Source organism: Caretta caretta, chromosome 10, assembly GCF_965140235.1.
Source record: "Caretta caretta isolate rCarCar2 chromosome 10, rCarCar1.hap1, whole genome shotgun sequence".
Taxonomy (NCBI): Eukaryota; Metazoa; Chordata; order Testudines; family Cheloniidae; genus Caretta; species Caretta caretta.
Window position 1 is genome coordinate 84,160,061 of NC_134215.1, and position 14,559 is coordinate 84,174,619.

The window sequence follows — 14,559 nt, forward strand, 5'->3', positions numbered from 1 at the left end:
ACCCTGCAGTTGAGGCTCTCTCCTCGTTGCGCGCCGATAGAATCATTAACCAAGTTCACAGGCCGGGCTCCATGCAGCTCTTCGTGGACTTTGAGACGCTTATGGCTCCTTTTATTAAAATTAGGCTCTGTCGTTTCAGCAGGGATGACACACGGTCATGAGAGCACGGGCTCGCCCCTCATTCCTGAGAAACACCCCAGCGGCTGGGAAACACCAGAGGCCACATTCCCTGAAATCTGTAAGCCTTTTTCAGGCAAAAAACCTCCAAGGGCAGTGTGTGAGAGTGAGGACTTCGGGACCGTAAGGGCCAGGACTGTCTGTGTCGTGTGCCTGTGCATTTACACAGCACCTAGCTCCCTGGGGGCCTGATTCATGACTGCTACCTCGACATGGAACTGAAATGCAAATTAATAATAATAAAAGGCCAGTTGGAAATACAGCTTGATTTATATGCAAACACTCTGACCTCTTCCTGCCAGGATCCCTGGAGTCACTAATGCAGAGCTGTAGCTCACGAAAGCTTATGCTCAAATAAATTGGTTAGTCTCTGAGGTGCCACACGTACTCCTTTTCTTTTTGCGGTACAGACTAACACGGCTGCTACTCTGAAATCTGCCATTATGGATTCCCTCCCTTCTGCCAATTTGGGTATTAGGCCCAGATACTCAGCTGCTGCAAACCAGCCCGAAACCCTCCACCATCCTCCCCCTAACATCTGCCTGCCCCCTGCTAATCCCTGTCTCGCTCACCAGCGTCTTGGGGCCTGTGACAGCTACAGGGCGAACTGCAACTTAACACCTTACTTTAGTCCCTCTGAAGCGTACCCTCAGGGGACCAGCCTGGCTTCCTGCACCTCGCTCTGTGGTCCAGCCACTCGCAGACTGAGTCTGGGCTGCGGCGCCCCTGGCTGGCTCCCAACCGTGGTTACACCATAGCCTCATGCGGCCTTTGTACCTGGCAGTTTCCCCTCAGGGGTTTGTGACATCACCTGTTTGCAGGGACACAGAACCCGTGTCTTCCAAACAAAACGTCCTCGTGGATTCACTCCTCAAAGGTACAAAGGGTGAGAAGAGAGACAAGCCCCTGCACGCCTGGGGATTCCTTCCCCTCGACCCAGCTAACTCCAGCTCTGAGCCAGGAGAAGCAGACTGCTCCTACTGCACTTTCTACCTCTCTCCCTCTGTGGGGTGGCACAAAGCTTTGCATTGGCACGCTTGCGGAGCCTCCCCGAGCTCCATTTTTCTAGGGTCTTTGAGGCTTTAGGTTTCCTTGCATCCCAGGCTTAACCCAGGCTCTAGCTTGGATGGAGCCAGACAGGTAATTTCTTCCCCACTGATGGCCAAGCCACTGTTAGCATGGCTCCTTTGAAGGTGCGTACCCCCGGGCTGTCTTATCTTTGCCACTGTTTCATTTCCTGTGGGATGCCCAGTTGTAGTCTCCTGTAACCCACCATCACCAAACACTCGGAGGTCTGCCCCATCGTCACAAACAGTAATACAGATACTTCCCACTTCAGCACCACAGCCTACACTGTGCTCTAATATATGCAGGGGGACAGGTGTGAGGGACCCAGGACCAGGGGAGAGCAAAGGGGTTTGAAACCCCTCTTTGCCCCTCACTCCTGCTGAGCTGTGTCCCTCTTAGCTGCAGCCCAGGATCCACGTCTTCACAGGTAACTGCAATGCTAGCCCAGCTTCCAGGTAGCTCACCACACTGGCTAGCAGGGCAATGACGGTTCCTGTTTTTATTACAATGCCTCTCCCTGGTATTCAGAGGGATTCTGATTCTAAATACCTGCTGTCAACTGAATATCCAACACTTCAGCTGATGCCACAGGGAGCTAGGCGCATGCACCGGAGAGCAGACCTGGCCCTTACTCGGTACATGCTAGGGGAACATGGTTAGGTGGATACTAACCTGAGTGCTGATCTTTGTTTCTGCTGATCACAGGCCAGAATTCTGCTCTGGGTTTCACCTTGAGTTTAATGGAACAACACACCCACGTCAGACAAGAACCTGGCCCATGTGCTCTGCTCTGTACATCTGCAAGGGCCCAGACTGTTTTCAGACCATCCCCCATGAGGAGGAGGAGGAGGAGTGGAAGGAGACATGCAGTATTATCAGTTCCAGGAGGAAATCACTCTTTTCAAAGGCCTGGAAAGAAATGAGTATCTCAGAGCATCTGTTGGAACAAATTCTAGATCGTAGACCAGATTCTTAAGGAAAGGAAAGGATCATCCATCTTCAAGGAAAGATAATAAACAAATTCCATAAAAACACAGAGACCCCTCGCTCCTCTTGTTGATGCTTTTCCATTATTGCCACACACATTCATATGCAGCATTCCACTAACAGCTCAGAGTCAAAGGTTAACAGAGTGCCAATGGACTTCCTGTTTTCTGCTTAGCGCAAACACGCTCACCTTTAGCTCCCAGAGAAATGAATGGGAGCTGAACACACTCGGCACCTTGTAGGATTGGGCCCAACATCTGGATCGACCCTGCATTCACATCATTTAATCACAGAAATTGAGTGACTGATATGAGTTATTTAAAGGAACCTTCAGCAAAGCAAACAATCATTTAAGTAAGGCTGAAAAAAAATTCTTAAATCATTGTTCACCCTGAGATAGAATAGATTTATTAGCAAGAGGTAATCAGGAAACATATATTTTTACAAAAATGGAAATATTTTTCCAAACAAGCTGTAAGTTGAAATATTTTAGGGCTTGAAATAGAATTCTCATACCACTAGGTATTGCTTACAGCAAAAGTTTTCTGTTTGTTACAGTGGAGCATGCCTGCCACTTTAAAGTTAAACTGTGTTTATATACTGTACAATGTAAAAAATACATGGTAGTATTCACAGAATAAGCACTACATTACTATATTCCTGCTAGACGGTGGTTAGACAGGATTACAGTATATGTAATAAAAACACTTGGTCATTTTTTTCTAATTCTACATTGTGTTACTAATAATTGTCACAAGGTATACAGATTTATAGCATATCCACAGAAGCGTGTAATGAGTGTTATGCAGCTAAAATATTAAAAGATATATTGTCTCTCCCCTACTCTTAATGAACTCTGGGCAGCAACCAACAAGAGTGAAGGATTGTGTAATTTACACATATGTCTCTTTCCCCACACAGGCACAGGGCCTCATTCAGCTCAGTCCTGCTATCTGGTGTTACCAGAACAGCCAATGGGATGGTGGGATAGAAACAGAGCGCAGGTTAATGGAGATGTGATGAATTACAGATTGTCTGTTGCCTCAAAGTTGGCTCAGTGATATAATGATTTAGATCACCTGCTTGACCAATAATTATTGTTTTAAACTGCATTATAGGAGAATCTTTTTAAATTGCCTGACTCCAGAGCAAGGGTCCTTCAGTTACAATAATTACGTGAAACATGCTGAGGTGAGTGCCCTGATTGTGCGTCCAACACAACAGCAGTGTCTAGAGTGGAAAGGAAAGGCGACTGGAGCTCTGCCGGTGGTTTGTTGTGTATTTGCTGTTTTTCTCCTGCTACCCCAACTCTTCCCCACCCCCTGAGAAGACCAAATGACAAAAATAACATTGTTTAAAATAAACCGGGACTGCCATAAACAAAATGCTTTATGCATGAATCCTTAAACAATGCAGGAAGTTCTAGTCAAGTTCTACTGTGTTCCAATAGCAAGAGGAAGTTTTGTTTTAGTTGAGAAGCACATACGAGGAAGTCAATCTAGGGTGCCCAACATAAACAAACAGGTATGTACAGTATGATATAGGATGTGTACAGACGAACTGCCGGCCACTGCTCTACATTCAGGTAGGCAGTTTAGGTTCTATTCGAAGAGAAGATTCATAAAGACTTTCTTCATCCATTACAAATGATTGGTCCAGTAAATACTGTGTCACCTGGAAAAGAAATTGAACTTGCAGAGTCAAATCATTATTAAGTAGGGACTTGACCTTGCTCCCCAGTGAAGCTAATGAGCGTCAAGCCCTAGAAGTGTTAAAACATTAAGAAATGAAATGCCCCACAAAGCACACAAAGAACAAGCACTGCATTGTAGATAAGTGTGTACCACTCCCACTGGTTTAAACAGGAGCTGGTACTTTAAGGGAGACTCTGGTCTCATGACTGAAGTGTTTACAGCCTTTGGCTGCTGTTCTGGTTTCTCAGGCTGGCTGAGAGAAGTGAGAAGGGGAACAGGCCAACAAGGGGAGGAGAGAAAGAGGAAGGAGACAGAGGAGCATGAGCCTAGAGCCCCAAACTACATGGCTCTCGAGTGAGTTTGACATTTCTCAACACACACTGAACAGAGAGAGAAGTGCCATTTTAAAGGGTTTGAGGGGCTTGGGGCAGAATAGGAGAGTGTCTCAGAAATGGGGAAGGTAGAAGAATCCCCAGGCCACCCTACTCCGCAAATGAGACGTGCTCCCTTGCCACGCTGCTGTGCTGTGATACGGGCCAGAGGGGCAGTGTGGAGCGAAGAGATGCCTGAGGACAGGATAGCACATTTGCAGACCAGCACCTGGGGATGAAAGCTGCTCTAGAAATGCAAGACATCAAGTCCCTCAGTGGGGAGCCCATGTAGCATTTCTTCTGCTCCACACACCCCATCCTGCACACCCTCAGCTCCAGAAGGCTCTCCACGGGGAACCATCAGAAACTGATCCAATTAGTTTCTTCTATTTTAAATTTAGTTTAAAAATATCAAACCCTTTTTGGAGCAGCAGTCGGAAAGGCAAAGCAGATTTGCTGTGAACGCTATAGCAGCAGTTGAGAAGAGCAGGATGGAGAGCCTGTGAAGATCGAAGTGGAAGAACATACCTTGGCTTGGTGTTCTATCTTGTAGGACGTTTGCTGAAACTGGCGGATCTCTCGAATGATGTGGGAAATCTGTCCAGAGATAAAACAGTGTAATGTCTTATATTACTGCAGCTGCCAATATCAAACTTCCCTAAATACCTCATGCTCCATCCCAGACACAAATGGGGGAGGGGGCGGAGAGAGAGAATCATTCTGTATATTAATGTAATTTTGAAACACGACATTATTTAGCCTTCAATGAAAAAGTCTCTCTTTGTTCCCTAAAAATATATTTGTTCCTTTCATCTGCAAGAACATTTATCTGTGGGGTGGGGGGGGCGGTCGGTCAGATAAGGAAGTTATTCCTTCTGCTCAGGTGATGGGAGTCTGTGATGTGGAGCTGAAAGTTCTGGGTTCAAACCCTGCTGACAAGCCACCATGCGGGGTGGGGGTGGGGGGGTTGAGACCTTCGCCTTGAAGGGAGAGTTTGTCGAGGCCGTCAGTAAGTTTTACTCAGCTCCCGTAGTTCCAGGTATTTGTAGAGCAGTAAGAAATTCAAGAACTAACTGGGAACATAGGGCCACATTCTCACCTGGTGTAAATCAGCGTGGCTCCCCTGACCTTATTGGAACTGTGCCGCTTTACACCCACTGCGAATGTGGCCCCAACAAATGGCATTATCTCTAGAGGCACTTCTCTAGTGCAGACTTTAACGCTCTGGCCGTGCTGACCTGCATCTCATCCTCCAGCCACTAGCTGGCTTCAGCGGGAGTTCTGGGGCAGGGCAACGCGGGCGCGGACTCTGGTGCAGTACGAACACAGCAACGTCTTGGTGCAATTGCCACGAGGCTCTCTCCAATTCCAGTCCTCCACAAGCCTGGTCCTGGATTGTACCAAACTCTCCTTTGTTTCACCTTGATAAGTTACCCCAAAGTGGAACTCACCATTCTCATTTTGGAGAAGTTCACCAAGCCATCTTCAGTATAATTTGGAGTTCCCTCCTCTATGAATGCCAGGTCGGTCAGATACATTCCCAGGTAAGGAACACAGGGTGGGTCGCAACTTAAAAGCAAATCAGAGAAAAGGAAAAAAATAATCATACTTTTTGTTTTTTAAAGAAGCTATAGAGAAACTGTTCAATCAGCTTTGAGAAAAAACCACCTCTCTCTGGGAAGCAAATGTTGGGATATGTAAGGGTTAAGTAGAGACCTGGGAAACTGCTGGTGTGCTGGCATAGTATTAGTGGTTAGAAGCACGGGCAGGCACCGTTTCTGGGCTTGATAGATAAAGTGCTACCCCTCTCCCTTCCCTTCTGCTTGTTAAGGATTGATAAGCACTGGAGCTGCATAAGGAATGTGGGGGACTAAAGGATACTCCCTTCCCTGGGAACTGCTGAGTAAGGGAACTTATGGCCACAATTACTGCAAAGAAATGTATCTTCAAGGTAAAAATGTCTGTAGAATATGCATAATGCTGTAAACAGGGGCGGGTATAATTGTATTCAGTATATAGCTAGGAATATTCATTAGATGGGCGTTTATATGATCACCTAAAGGGGTGGGGGGGCATTGTAGTAAATGTGGGTATTTACCTATTAACTTAGATAAAAGAGCGCAAGGTAATTAACTCAGGGCTTACTCGACAATTGGGTTGAGGGGAACAAGCACTGCAATAAAGAAGCCCGTCTACTCAATCCGCCTCTGGGTCCTCCTGCTCTTCTCGAACAGCAAGAAGATGGCACGTCTACAGCCTGTCCCTGCAGACCTTTCGTCCCACGCACACTTTCATGCCTAGCCCCCACTGGAGTCTCGTGGTGAATGGTGTGCTGGACAGGGTCCCTACTAAAGGGAACATGCTTTGTAGGGAGCAGAAAAGGGCAGGTTCAGAGTCCTCCCTCCCCAGCAGACGCCTTCCTGAGTCCACGAGAGCTTTAGCAAAAGGTTAGAAAGAACTTTCACAACTTCTTTTCTAATAATATCAGTGTTAAAATGACCCTCGTCTCCTCCTATCTCCACCCCCTTAGCAGCACAGAATGCAGAAATCAGAATTTCTGGGGGGTTTTCCAACTGTTGTATAAATAGATAATAAGACAGAAAATACCATATTGCCTCTATATAAATCCATAGTATGCCCACAGCTTGAATACTGGGTGCAGATGTGGACGCCCCATCTCAAAAAAGATATATTGGAATTGGAAAAGGTTCAGAAAAGGGCAACAAAAATGGTTAGGGGTGTGGAACAGCTTTTGTATGAGGAGAGATTAATAAGACTGGGACTGTTCAGCTTGGAAAAGAGACGACTACGGGGGGATATGATTGAGGTCTATAAAATCAGGACTAGTGTGGAGAAAGTAAATAAGGACGTGTTGTTTACTCCTTCTCATAACAAGAAGTAGGGGGTCTCCAATGGAAATGAATATTGTAGGCAGCAGTTTAAAACAAACCAAAGGAAGTATTTCTTCACACAACACACAGCCAACCTGAGGAACTCCTTGTCAGAGGATGTTGTGAAGGCCAAGACCATAACAGGGTTCAAAAACCACTAGATAAGTTCATGGAGGGTAGGTCCATCAATGGCTGTTAGCTAGGACGGACAGGGATGTGTCCCTAGCCTCTGTTTGCCAGAAGGTGGGAATGGGTGACAGGGGATGGATCACTTGATGATTCCCTGTTCTGTTCTTTCCCTCTGGGGCACCTGCCACTGGCCACTGTTGGAAGACAGGACACTGGGCTAGATGGACCTTTGGTCTGACCCAGTCTGGCCATTCTTATGTTATGTACTTTGGACACAATCTTCAAATAAAAGCTAAGCAGGAAAGTGATCAGCCCCAGGGGTAATGTTTTCCCTGGTGAAAAATGGTCAGAGCCTGATTGCTCCTGACCCAGCACACTGGAGTGGGCTCCCCCATCTGTTCACATAATCCATTGCAGGGGTATGGACTGTCAGGATGTTCACCACCGTGTCCCTGACGTGATCTCGAAGGGCTGGATGGCCATGGAAGGTGGCACGAAGCTGCAGGGTGCTGATATGCAGAGAGACTTCCTGTTCCAACGACAGGCTTCGAACTGTCAGCAACCCCAGAGGTGACAACTGTTGTGGTCGTCAGGTACCGAGCGACGGGGATGCCCTGTCACACATTGCCATGAGCCGTCCAGGATCGGCAGCGGAAGTCAGAGCAGTCTGTCCAAGGGATGACGGTTTGGATGATAGATCCACTTCAGCCACATTTGAAGAAAGAAAGAGGCAACCTGGCAAAGGTAGGGAAGGAGCCTGGCATGGCAGAGGCGTCCGGAGAGGACAAAGAAGTGGTTTCCCATGCCAGAAACGGATCCTGTTTCTGAACCACTGGCTCCGGGTGGGACAACCCTGCAGGCCCAGCGGGAACAGGCTCAGCACTCCCTTGTAGCTGCCATGGTTTGGGAACAAGAGCCACCAATGGGACCAGTGATCTCACTCTGGAGCGGGTCGAAGACTGGGACCTCTCGGACTGAGGCACAAGGTGGGCCACTGGGCAAATGGAGCAGGCTTTGATGGCCACGAGGCACCAGGCCAAGAGCCCCTGTCCCCACTGTGGGAACGACGCTGATTTTGGTACCGAGGATGGTCTGGTGCCTATCGGGTGATGACGATGGAGAGAATGACCCTGGGCTGGATCTCGAGAAGTCCTGGAGATTCTCTGGTGACACGGGGAGCCAGCCCCCATGGGGCGAGCAAACAATCAGACTCATCTGAAGCCCAGCGTGGGGGCGGCCTCGGTGCAGATGAGGAACGGGGGCTCTGCACTGGCGGTATGAGCGAGACGCACTCTGGCCCAGTACTGGAAGAGGCCCGAAGGGCGGTACTGAGCTCAGCGGGGGGATCTGGTGCCAGGGCAGTGACAGCGACACAGGGTGACCAGCGTCGAGGGGGCTGTCGGTGCGGGCACAGTGTCAGGCTCAATTCCAGCATCTGGGGACGAACCTGGCAGCTCTACGACCTGGCCAGAAGGTGCCCAGGGCATAACAAAGGAGGAAGCGGCACCGGGAAACTCCTGGCCCAGTGGAGAGTCAGGGAGTGAGAGGCAAAGCAGGTCTGATGCTGCCCGACCTGCCACCAGCATGGAGCCAGTCGGGCCGTTGCCGATGTCACTGGCACTGAGCCAGGGCCGCAATGAGAGTCAACAGTCCGGGTTCTCACTGGTCTCCGTGCGGTACTGGGGAGTGGTTCGACGGACCTGCTCCATCCCGCGTGGGGTCCACACACCTCGTTAGGAGATAAAGGAGAGTCTCCCCAAGCCCTGCTGTGCTTCCAACTAGTCTTATAGGACGTCTTCCTCGCTGCACAGGAGGAGGGAGAACAACTCCTCTCCCTCTTGGGGGAACCCCAGGCCCCCATGCAGCGCAGCATCCCTTGCCGGCTCCGAAGGCGGCTGCCGATCAGACGAGGGTCTCGGTGCTGAAACGAGCCTCGTGACTGCTCCAGGAGCTGCTGCTGCAGCCGCAAGTCTCGCTCCACCCGAGTCCTCTTGGGGAACGCCTTGCAGACGGAGCGCCGTTCCGTAACGTAGACACGGCGAGCACCTCGGGGACAATCACTGTTGGGGAAGGCCCCCCATACGGCTGACGGCACTTGAACCCTGGTGAGGGCATCCAACCGCTAACGCCAAACTAACCTAGGGTACTACTGACTATTATCTAGAGGCAAAGACTCCCGAGAGCTGAGACCGAACACACGAGATGAAACGCCACACAGAGCTCCGATGCTAGCCGCGGGCCGTGAGGAGGAGCCGAGGAGCAGGGGTCAGAGCGGTGCTGCTCGTATACAGCCGGGGAGGGGCTAGGGCCAGGGGGTGAACGCCGCCCCTCCAGGCACTGCCAGGCAAAGCTCTGCCGTTGGTGGGCTGAGTGCACACACAGCGCCGTGGAAGACCCAGCGGCGTCTACCCCAATAACTGAGGAGGATATTGTAGAAGCGGCAGAGAATCCTGTGGCACCTTAGAGACTAACAGACGGATTGCAGCAGGAGCTTTCGCGGGCAAATGCCCACTTCGTCGGATGCGTGGAGTGGAAACTCCCAGAGGCAGGTATCAATATGCAAGCAAGAATCAGGCTCGGGATAAGGAGGTTAGTTCGATCAGGCGGATGAGGCCCTCTTCTAGCAGCTGAGGTGTGAACCCAAGGGAGGAGAAACGGCTTTTGTCGTTGGCGAGCCAGTCACAGTCTGTTTAATCCTGAGCGGATGGGGTCAAATTTGCAAATGAACTGAAGCTCAGCAGTTTCTCCTTGAAGTCTGGCCCTGACGTGTTTTGGCTGCAGGATGGCCACCTTGAAATCTGCTCTTGTGTGTCCAGCGAGGCTGAAGTGTTCTCCTACAGGTTTTTGTATATTGCCGTTCCTAATATCGGATTTGTGTCCATTTATCCTTTTATGTAGGGACGGTCCAGTTTGGCCGACACGCTCGGCAGAGGGGCATTGCTGGCACGTGATGGCGTAGATTACATTGGTGGACATGCAGGTGAATGAACCGGTGATGGTGGGGCTGATCTGGTTAGGTCCTGTGATGCTGTCACTGGTGTAGGTATGTGGCAGAGCTGAGGAGGATATTAAACATCATCTACTGGGGATAAACATTTTAAATCAGCAGCCCCCATACCTTGCAAACAAGACTTAAAAGAGCAGGCTGAGGAGATCTCTGGCCCATTTCTGTTCATTTTTAATAAATCTTGGAATACGGGGGAAATTCCAGACCTGAGGAGTGCTCATGTCCTGACAATATTCAACAAGGGCAAGCAGGATGACACGGCAGGTTAGCCGGACATTCATCCCAGGTAAAATAACGGAAAAGCTGGTACCAGATTCAATTAATAGAGAATCAAAGGATAGGAATATAATTAATGCCAATCAACATGGTTTTATAAAAAATTGTTCTTGTCAAATAAACTCGTAATCTCATCAAAGAATGAAATCAAGTTTGGTTGATAAAGGTAAGTGTGCAGACGTAATACACTCCACCTTCTGTCAGCCACTGGACTTAGCACTTCACTACATTCTGATGAAAATCAACGCTATACCATATCAATACAATACAAGTGAAATGGATGAAGAACTGGCCAGCTGACAGGTCTCAAGAAATAGCTGTCCACGGGGCATCACTGGGGATGCATCTAGTGGCGCTTTGCAGGGATTGGTTCTAGGCCTGATGCTATTCAGCAAGTAAATATAGAATCACTGCTAATACAATGTGCAGATGACCCGACGGCTGGTGGAATGGTAAATAATGATGGGGTCAGGGCAGAGCAGGGACTCTGAAAAGAATGTAGGGGTCACAATGGACAAGAACTGAACACAAGCTCCCAGCGTGATGCTGTGGCACAAAGGCTAATGCAATCCTTGGACGTATAAACAGGGGAGGAGCAGGAGCAAAGAGGGGAGTTTACCTCTGTAAATGGCATTGCTGAGACCGATACCTGAACAACGCATCCAGCTCTGGTGTCCACATTTTAAAAACGATGTTGAAAAACTGGAGAGGGTGCAGAGAAGAGCCACAAACATTTGTCAAGGGCTGGAGAAAATGCCTGACAGTGAGAGACTTAAGGAGCTCCACGGGTTTAGCTTATCAGAAAGAAGAGCAAGCAGCGACTTGAGCCCGGTGTATCGGCACCTTGATGGGGAGAAAATCCTGGGTACTAAAGAGCTCTTTAATCTCGCAGAGAAAGGCAGAGCCAGAACCAATGGCTGGAAACTGATGCCAGACAAATTCAATCAGAAATTAGGCACAAATGTTCAACAGGGAGGGTGATTAACTCTTGGACCAAACTCCCAATGCCAGCAGTGGATTCTCTATCTCTTGATGGCTTCCAATCCATACTGGAGCCTTTCTGGAACATGCGTTTGCCAAACACAAGTTACTGGGCCCAGTCAGGGTGACCGGGTGAAATGTAAGGGCCTGTGTTACACAGGAGGTCAGACTAGATGATCTAGTGGTCGCTTCTGGCCACCAACTCCATGCATCTATGGAAAAATGTTTCCTGTCCTTGACGTTAGCTCCTGCCCTTCAGAGGTGCTTTTAGTAAGGCTTTTGCAGATGTCATCTTAGCTCCTTTCCAGGGACTGTTTCTCTCACCTGTGGGCTGTGTGTAGGAAACAGGAACACATGCATTGGCATAATGACATCCCAGTCTTATCTGCAGAGGCTGGCAGCCCTGTGTTAGCTGCCCCTGGACGAGGCTGGGTCCCCGGGGAGTTTCAGGAGGACACACGCCCTGTGACAAACCCAGGCAAGCTGCCTGTCGGAAACCATGTGTAACAGGCTTTCAACAGCAAACACACAATGATAGTCACGTGTCACTTACTTTTTCAGAGCTTCTCGGAGATTCTTAAACCGGCCCTCCGACGACACCAGCCTTTGGAGCTTATCAATCAGAGCTTTCGTCTGCAAGGAATGAAGAGCATGTAGGAGTTAGAAAAAGGCCCTGGGAAAAGCTGCACCCTTCCCATGGGGCAGAAGTGAGAGTGATTCTGAAACCTTTGACAGTCAAGGGCTGGGGCCTTCGTTTGAGATGTTCAGAGCTGTGCGCGGAGGGGCAGACCTCCTGAGAGGTCACCCCATATCCTGCCTCTCAGCCTGGTCAGTGTCCTCTGCACCCACAGAGCAGGGAAAGCAGGAGGTGCCCCTTGATGCAACATCGACAGCGCAAAGGGAGCGGACAGGAGACTGCACTGCTGACTTGTCCATCTGGACTCCCCACCTGAGCCCAGGCAGGGCAGAGACGTCATTCCCAAGTCACAGTGCAAAGAAACAAAAGGCTCCTGCAGCTGACAACTTACATAGAAGCAGACCTTGCCTGCACAGAATGGGCCTGTGATAGAAAGGGGCCAGCAGGATATGCAATGTAATGACTTAGGGGGATAGGGTTCTTGGCCTCTTTCGTGACCAGGGACCCCTTTTCCATCCTAAGACTCCCCTCCCATCTAGCTGGGACAACCACCGCCCCATTACGCAGCATGAGAAGGGCAGGGTGCTTGCAACCCCTGGACCCTTGTTTGCAGCCCACGGGTTAAGACTCCCTGCCCTATGCACATATCCTGCTCCCGTTCCCCACTGTGGGCATGGAGGGTCCTGAGCACTGTGCACACACTCGGCAGGAGGCGCAGGCGTTGAGGAGCCCACATGGGATCGCCCCAGCACATGGGGTCTTTAGGTTCTGAGAGCGGGGCGTGGGGTGGATCTGCCTGGATTCGGGGAGAAGAGCCCTGTCCTCTTGGCCCTAATGCATGTACCAGAGCTGTGTGCAGGGATGAGGATTTCAGCCTGGGACAGTGAATGGACCCGAGCTGTTTAAAGGTATGTCTACACGGGGGGTGCTCGAGCTAGCGCCTACAAACTGCCACGTTGCCGGGACAGTGTGGACGGCGGCTTGGGCGAGCTGCCCAAGTACCTGCCCACCCGCTCCCCCGAGCAGGCTCTTGGATGGCTAGTCCGAGCCACCGCCCATGCTCCCCTGCTACATTGCTATTTGTAGGTGCTAGCTCAAGCAGAACGAGTGTGGGTGCGTCTACACCAGCTGGGAATCACGCCTCCCAGCTCCAATGCAGACACATCCTAAGAGGCAATCCGGTATTCGCCTGGCAGCCGGCGCTTTGGGAGCTCGTCCCTTCGCCTTTCATATGGAGCGTTCAGGGGGATGCAAAGCCTAATCAGCCAAACAGACGCTGTGCCGTGCACAAACCCTGGCGGCCATTTTGAGGGCCGGTCAAGCAATAAATGCATGGAAACAAGCCCGAAGTGCGAAAAGACTGCTCTCACCTCCCCATCAGAGCAACGTGCCTGAGCCCGGAGAAGGGCTCTCGGCTGACTGCCAGTGGGGTGTCAATGCTGGCAAAGACACACTGAGGAGAGGAAGACCAGGAAACAGGCCAGAAATGGCGCCTGACTTCACCAGATCTAAACCGCTGCCATGATCCGGAGTCTCACGCTCGTACTCATGCTAGCTGTGGGACGGGGCACTCCTCACTGTATGGGCAGGAGAACCTGGCCCTGTAGGAAAATGGGGCATGCAAACCCCATTTGCACCCTCTGCGCTGGGTAGGAAAGGGCCTATTCTGGCCCCATGGCCATTGAAATGCTGTAAAACATCCCCAGTTCACTCCAACTTCCTCCACTGCTGGGGCTCGATGGAGCTGACTCCTGAGTGCCCATACCAGACTGCACGAGAACAGCAAGGAGTACAGGACCTGCCGTGGCCATGTCACTGTGCAAATCCCAGTGCAAGACATGCCCCTGCCCCCGAGAACCCCTCCCCCCATTCCAAACACAAACGCATTCACCCACAGCAGTAACTTTCCAGCTCCACAACTGAAATGACTGGGCTTACAGCATTAGCCGTGAAGCAGCATTCGTGCCTGAGAAGTGTGCTCCTGCGGTGTGAACAATCCCCGGGGTGAAGTGTCACCTGACGATAATGCAGAAGTTAGGCTGTTTGCAATGATCTGAAAGGGTTAATCTCTTTACTCCCTAGGTTTTTAGTGTGCGTTCATTTTAGGCCATTCAAATGGAGATGTCCCCAGTGGCTCCCTACACCATTTCATCACACCCCATGCGTACGAAGAATCACTTCAGCACGGCTCCGTGGGGCTTTCTGTTCTGTTCATAGATTCATAGATACTAAAGTCAGAAGGGACCATTATGATCATCTAGTCTGACCTCCTGTACAACACAGGCCACAGAATCTCACCCACCCACTCCTGCAAAAAACCTCTCACCTATGTCTGAGGTAC

At 50.3% G+C, this 14,559-nt stretch overlaps 1 protein-coding gene across 2 annotated transcripts in view; it reads right to left on the bottom strand.

The window, feature by feature from the left end:
• Positions 1–2,614: 2,614 nt before the first annotated feature.
• Positions 2,615–14,559, bottom strand: part of RASGRF1 (Ras protein specific guanine nucleotide releasing factor 1) — a 97,677-nt gene continuing 85,732 nt past the window's right edge. For both annotated transcript variants that reach the window (XM_048865870.2, XM_048865871.2), the window contains 4 exons: positions 12,135–12,214; positions 5,749–5,866; positions 4,826–4,894; positions 2,615–3,906 (listed from right to left, as the gene is read on the bottom strand). In XM_048865870.2, coding sequence (XP_048721827.1) covers positions 3,814–3,906; positions 4,826–4,894; positions 5,749–5,866; positions 12,135–12,214 — 360 coding nt within the window. In that variant the 3' untranslated portion in view covers positions 2,615–3,813. The remainder of the gene's footprint in view (positions 3,907–4,825; positions 4,895–5,748; positions 5,867–12,134; positions 12,215–14,559) is intronic.